The sequence below is a fragment of the Rhinolophus hipposideros genome, assembly GCF_964194185.1.
Source record: "Rhinolophus hipposideros genome assembly, chromosome: 25".
NCBI classification, from domain to species: Eukaryota; Metazoa; Chordata; class Mammalia; order Chiroptera; family Rhinolophidae; genus Rhinolophus; species Rhinolophus hipposideros.
Genome location: NC_138071.1, coordinates 29111862 through 29118720, shown reverse-complemented (window position 1 = coordinate 29118720; position 6859 = coordinate 29111862). Strand labels below are relative to the sequence as shown.

Below are 6859 nucleotides of genomic sequence, written 5' to 3'. Positions count from 1 at the left end.
GCATCCTGTGAAGGACATGGGGACCTCAATGAGCCTCGTGCCGCCCACCCACATCCAGGAACAAAGGGAACTAAACACGCTCGCTGGGCCGGCCTGGCGGTCGTATCCGCCCAGGACATCTCTGCTTCCTCTTCACAATTAAGCCGCCGTTGGACAGACAAGAAAGGTGGGTTTCAAGAGGTGACGAGTGCGTGGGGCCAGTGAGAGCCATCCACCTGAACCGCCATGCGGACAGGACTCAGGCCAGGGAGAGCAGGCCTGTCACCTCCACACGGGGAGGCATGCAGGTGAACACCTGGTCTCCTGAATGTCTTCCTTTAACAGTGCTTCCCGGAGTGCTGTATTTTTAAAACAACTTATTTTCAAAATAGGTTTTGAATTATGAGCAATTTGTAGCAACATGAAAAGCAATGATGATCCTTTCAATGGCAAATGCACACACAGCGGCCACTGCGCTGGTGCCAAGTGTGCAGGTAAACACACGGGCGGAGGGACAGTGGGACCCATCGCAGGTGGCTGGCTGCCTCCACGTTCAGTTATCAGTGTTAGAACGCAAACGTCCTGTGAACAATGGTAACAATTATGTGTCACGCTTTAAAACATTTAAAAAGAGACTAACTCTCCCCACTTCCAAAGAAACAGAACGTATCTGATGCCATCTGCGTGGTCAGTTCAGCCTCGTGCAGACCGTGCAATGGGGGTGAGCCCAGCGGCCGCTGTGACCTTCACAGGGGCACTGACCAGACACCTGCTTCCAGGCCCACGGCTGCACGGAGTGCAGGTGTCGGGATGGGGTGGGTAGGGGGAGGGGTGGGGACGTGGGGAATACCACCTGGGCCAGCCGTCCAGAGGACGGAGGCAGTGCCCTGACCACGTGCGCAAGGGGAGGGCTGGGCCACACCCGAGTGGTGACACAGACGCGACAGAACAAAAGTGGGAACTGCAAGATACTTTATTAACACATCTTTCAAATTACAATACAGTTCAAACACATTTTTCAGTATGGAATCACACAAATGATACACACAATACATTTTTTCCAACTATGTCACTACTGTTCTTCACACCTATTCCTGATAAAGTGTTACAGTGACTAGTGCAACGTGCAAAGGGGGTACAACAGGCCACACCACCTCCCGCCACTGCGCGTGCAGAGCGCCTGCCAGGACACTCGGAGGCGGCCAACCCAGCCCGCTCTTGGCCTGGGACGCTCAGCGCACTCCCCACCCCAGAGCCACGCACACCCGCCGTGCTGCACGCGCGCCTCAAGGTTAGGGAGGCCACGGTCAGCCAGAGCAGTGACCAGGTCGCACAGGCCGCACTTCCGGGCGGACCAGGTGCTACTACTAACAGTGAACTCATGCAAAAGAGGTCCTGTGAAGTAGAGGGCAAAAACAAAGGGCTGATTAATGCCGCCGCCGGCCGCACGCACGCACGCCCACAGTCCAACTGCAAAACAACAGAATGCCAGCGTTATTCTCTCCGACCAAAGCCCTGGAGGAAGAAATCCTGAGCAGAAACCTGTCGAAGCAAAGGTTCAGAAGTGACCCCAGCGCAAACCCAGGGCAACAACTCACAGCACTCTCGCACCCCAGAGCGGAATTCTACATGTGAACACTGGAGAGGAGCAAGAATGTCCGCCGAGCAGGACATCCAGAGGTGCAGCGGGAAGAGGGCAGAGCCAGGCAGGAAAGGAGCTCCAAGCAAGGGGGAGGCGGGAAGGGCAGCAGAGGTCCCGCTGGGTGGCCCAGCCACCAGCACAGCAGCAGCAGCAGAGAAGGCAGCGCCCCCACAGAGAACCAGCTCAGCAATGAAAAAAACCGGGGTGAGGTTTTGCTGTGGTGGAACCTGAAAATTAAACAGCGGGATTAAAGCCTGAGCATTGAAATCCTCACAGAGGAGAAACAGTCCGGATCCCATGCCTGTGAAAAGCAAAGCGGAATTATAAGACTGAATGGTTATTTGCTCCTCGGTCAGCAGCGTAAACGTGTGGGGTGTGTGCGTGCGTGTGCGTGTGCGTGTGTAAAGACCTGAATTATAGATTCTACCACAACACTGCAGGGCACAGACTCAAACAGCCCTTAACAGTCAGCGTCCGGTACACGTGCCCTTCAACTGGAAAGCAGTTTAAAAGACAGTCTTGTTGAAAGAATGGCAAGAGGCCTCGTTTCTAGAGTATATTAAATTACTAAATACAGAAGATATGAAAATAATACATCTGTCCACTCTGTGGGACATATTAATATTTAAACATTACGTGGTGTTTCTTTTTAAAGGGCCTGCTTTTTTCTGCGTACCTTTCAAAATTAGTAAAATAAAACAAAGCAAAACACCAACACGAAGACCTATTTTTACATTTTAGTTGGTTAGAACTAAAAGGAAAAGGCGACTTGTCACTAAAGATACTTGTGTTAGCTGACCATCTAATGAAAAGATTTCCTACCAGAACAGGGCACAGGAGAGAGTTAAGACATGTAAACAGTCTTCAGAAAGGGAAGCCACACCGTGTGACACTAAGGACCCTCCCCAACCACCTGTTACCAGAAGGTATACCTGGGATCCAATATGAATCAGCGGGTTTCGCTTTGGTTCTAGTACATAAAACCAAGGGCACTTTAAGTGATGAAAAGTAAAGAGGTTGCAAAAAAACCTTACACAAAATCCTTAGGATTTAATAGTAATTCAAGGCTACACGCCTTCGAAGCTCTTGTTTTTTAAGAATGTCCAAAGGAACACTTCATTCACAAGTTTTAAAAATAGTTGAAAAGGTTCCCTGAAATGCTCATCAAATACAATAAAATGCCTAATCTCTTCCCTAACTGATGATCTAAATGCTGTACTTCCTTCATGGGCATCTCCAGTCCCACTTCATACCCTCCACCCCCTCCGTTAGTGAATTCTCCTTTAGAATGTCACTTAAAAATCTGTAAAGAACCGACCATACCTTTCAAGTATTTTCTCCCCCCTCCAAACAAACAAAACAAACAAAGGGGAGGGGCTCTACCTGCTACAGGGAGTCAAGGTGGAGTCAAGCAGGAAGGGAGGAAAATTAATAATGACCCTGGGAAGGGCATTATGACAGCGAGGAGCCTGAAGCCAGTGCCTGGTGGGCTGTCTCCCCAGGGGGCGATGGGAGGGAGTGAGGCGCTCAGGGCTCCAGGGCACACAGACCTCTCTCACACCTAACTGTTCTCAACAGGGTCCCTGTCAGTCCAGTGGTCTATGACCAAGACGAGCTTACCTTCCATTTAACAACAGAAATAAAAAACAAAATAAACAGAACAAAAACCTGAAAGCCAAAAGAAAAAGGAAAGTAGTAATAGCTTCTCAAAGCCAGCTCTATGAGCAAGGCCCAGCCTCGGGGCTCATCTATCCCACACGAGGCAGCCAGGTCCTCCTGTCAGCCACCGAGAACAAGGTGGCACCCTGGCGGGTGAGGGCGCCCTCCCACCCTGTGGCCAGAGCGTCCAACAGACACCTACCAAGAGCCCCACGTCCCACCAGCTGCATGCTTCTCCTCTGGACTGCCGACCCCCAAAGTCAGTGTGTTAGAACAGTTTATTCCTGACACTTGTCACAACCCCTTCATTCTGCAAATCCCCCCCCCCATGCCTACCATTCCGCCTACCCCTTCACCCTCTACCTCTCCCGGCCCCCTCCCAGCAACCACATCTGTTTGCAGAATTAGGCAAAATGCTGGTGCAGGATCTAAGCTCTGTCACAATTCAGAAACGCTACAGAACCAAGCGTGAACAATCGTTTCCCCAGGACCTTTACAAATCAAGGTAAGGACGACCCAAATCAATGTGCTTACAAGGAAGCCCTGCCCCCCCCCCCCCCCCGCCACCCTGCCCAGTCCCTTCCAGGTAGGGTGAGGCCACAGGCAGCTACTCAGGGTGCTACCTGTCCAGAGAGAGGGAACCCTCAACATTCTTTTAGAAAAAAGAGAGGCGAGAGTGCTCCTTTAGAAGGACGTCAGGATAGGGACCTCCCAGACGCAGCCAGACCAACAGCAATGCATGCTTATGCTCAGGTCGGCAGCTACGGTGGGCGAACTTACATTACAGCACAAAATCAAAACAAGGCAAGGTGAAAAAAAGTAATTTGTCTCCACACAATCACCGGCTGTATTTGCCTTCTGAGATATACTGATATTTACTGGCTTTAAGCTCCTTGAATTTGTGAACAAATAATACACAGGTCAGGATAAATGTATTGACTTACTCCCATCTTTATAAAAATCGAATACACACACGAACACATCAACAATAATGGAACTGTATCCATCGAACTTTGATAAGACAACACAAAAGAACTAACAAACAGCTAGGGTGTTGTTGAACTGAAAGCATTTCCAATAACATTTTAATTTTAAAAGGCCCCTATTTACACAGTCTGTTGAATGCTTCTGCATCTCATCTTAAACGCATGATGGAGAAAGAACAGAGATAATGGTTGCAGCAGATCTTCCAAGACTTCGGCTTACGGTGGTCTGATTTCGCTGCGAGAAGTGCACCGAAAATGGAAATACCATGACTTTCTCATTCTGCTTCTTCCCTTTGCTACAGTTTCCTCCAAGGAAACTCAACTTTGTCACGGGCCTCGCTGCAGGGACAGAGCCCATTCCCAGTGCTGGGTGCCCCCGGCATGGAGCCGTTTGCAGCAGTGCTTTCAGGAACTGGAGCAAGAGAAAGCCTGCGTGCGTGCATGTGTGCCCTGCACCCACGTCACACTAGAGCATGGCCAAAAGCAGACCTTGAAGTAGCCACATTGCCCACGTAGGATTAGTTATCCTCGCTAACTAGAAAACAGGACACTCAAATGCCTACTTTCAGACAACATGCAGATTTTTGGTTTCAAAGCCACAAAACACACAGACTATTTCTAGAAAGTGGCAAAAATGTGTTCAGCTCATCTTACTACACCACAGTGTCCTTGGTGAGAGAGTAAGTCCTTGACTGCCCGCCGCCCGCTGGGGAAGAGGCCTGGATGGCTCTTCATTGGAGCTACATGCAGCGACTGAACTTACCATGTACCACTTAGCCCGCTGTGGTCAGAGCTGGCTCCACTATGGGCCTACACATAAACACGCCTGCACGACTTGTGACACGTGGGCAGTGACGGCGCTGTACTGCGGCATCTCGAGGTGGGGCTAGCCCACATGCCAGTGCCCGAAGCCTAGTCAGGGCCTTAGGCGCCTCAGCTGGGGGCTCCCCGGAGTCTCCTAGGAGCCGACACCTGTGAGCTGAGACCTGTGAGCAGCCGCCAGCCACCACCCACATGTCCAGGCTCAGCACACAGTGCCGTGTGAGAATCAACGCTTCTCCAAGCTCTCACAGGGTCTGGATACTCTTGTCCAGTGCTGGCCATTTCATTTCAAAGAGTAACATAAAAGAGCAACTGTGCAAACGAGATGGCACAAACTGGCACGCCCCGGATCCTCGTCCAGGCACCTGGTTGCCGCCCAGGGCATCACATGCACGTCCTGGGCCCCGCTGCACTAACCAGAGGCACCAAAGGCCAACAAGCTGCCATTTGCCTTAATTCTGTGACTAAACCTGACCTGACACCTTAGGAATGAAATGCAGCTAAAAGGTCTGATATGCCCTCGTGTCCTTTGCTCCCATGGTTTGGGTCCACGTCAGGGTCCCTCCGGAACAGTGAGACTCCCCTCAGCGAGCAGGAACGCAGTAAGGCACTTTTTCAGTGTTTGCCCAGAAGGAATTTTACTAAGGTCGCTTTATGGGGAGTTAAGTATGTCACCTAAAGGGTCATGGGTGGCACACAATTTCACTTTGGGCATTGCCATCCCTCACACCACATGCCACCAGCAGTGACATGCCAGGGCCAATGTCACCATGCTCTCAGGTCTGAAGGATCGCGCAGTCCCACTCAAAAGACCTTCAAAAAAAAGCTAACACAATGACAACTAACTTCCCAAAGAATGTCACACGTCACAGAGCCAGTGACATGACTATGACTATGCCACTTGGGGCTATGTTTAAAAAAAGGGAGAAACCAAACAGGTTTGTTCGAGCTTCAGGCTGCTCCTCCGCCTGGCAGGTCTGCTGTACAGCCCACCTAGCAGGGGCCCCCCACGAGGGCCGCACGGTGCTGGCCACCTGCGTCCTCGCCTTACCTGGCAAGTGAAAAGGAGTGGGTGGGCCCCTCTGGAACTAGGAATACGCAGTTGGCCTTTTGGAATCTTTACAAGCAGCAGAATCTGCCACACGACTGGCACCACCCCCAAGCACCCTCTCACCCTGCTTTCTAGAATACGCAACTGTCAATCACAACCACCCAAATGCCCATCCATGTTTTTACAAGAGCCTTTGGAGGGCTTTCTGAGGAGGTCACACAAGGTATGCTTGGCTGGGAAAACTTGTCTACCTGCACTGAAGATAAGTGCAACCATTATCAAATATTCTTTGCCGTGAAAGCTACTCAGCGTCTGGGACGCGGACGCTGTCTCCTGAACCTAAGTCACGGTGCTCGATCAGACAGAAGATCACGAACAACAATGTCTACATGCATTGGAAGCACTTTGAAAACAAAAGGAAACAAAAACTGCAGTTCTCTGAGGTGACCACAAAACCTGAAGCAACCTAACCCCGAGCTCCAGCCGCCAGTCCCGTCAGTTCAGCTCTCCCGGAATCGGAGCTGGGCTCCTGGCGCTGCGGACAAGTTACAAGACTGGACAGAGAGCCCTCAGCTCGAGCGGTCCTGCGCTGGCAGCTTCCGCAGAGAAACCCCACAGCGTGTGTGCAGTGCAAGGTCAGGCTCCCCTGTCAGGAATCACTCAACAATCAGGGCCACGTTTATGTGAGACAGATCAACCATGTGCCTGTGGAAACGAAAA

The 6859-nt window shown here is 51.1% G+C and overlaps 1 protein-coding gene across 2 annotated transcripts in view; it reads right to left on the bottom strand.

Annotated features, from left to right (window-relative positions):
- Positions 1-941: 941 nt before the first annotated feature.
- RBM33 (RNA binding motif protein 33) overlaps positions 942-6859 on the bottom strand; it is an 83864-nt gene continuing 77946 nt past the window's right edge. For both annotated transcript variants that reach the window (XM_081038818.1, XM_081038819.1), the window contains exon 18: positions 942-6844. In XM_081038818.1, coding sequence (XP_080894944.1) covers positions 6796-6844 — 49 coding nt within the window. In that variant the 3' untranslated portion in view covers positions 942-6795. The remainder of the gene's footprint in view (positions 6845-6859) is intronic.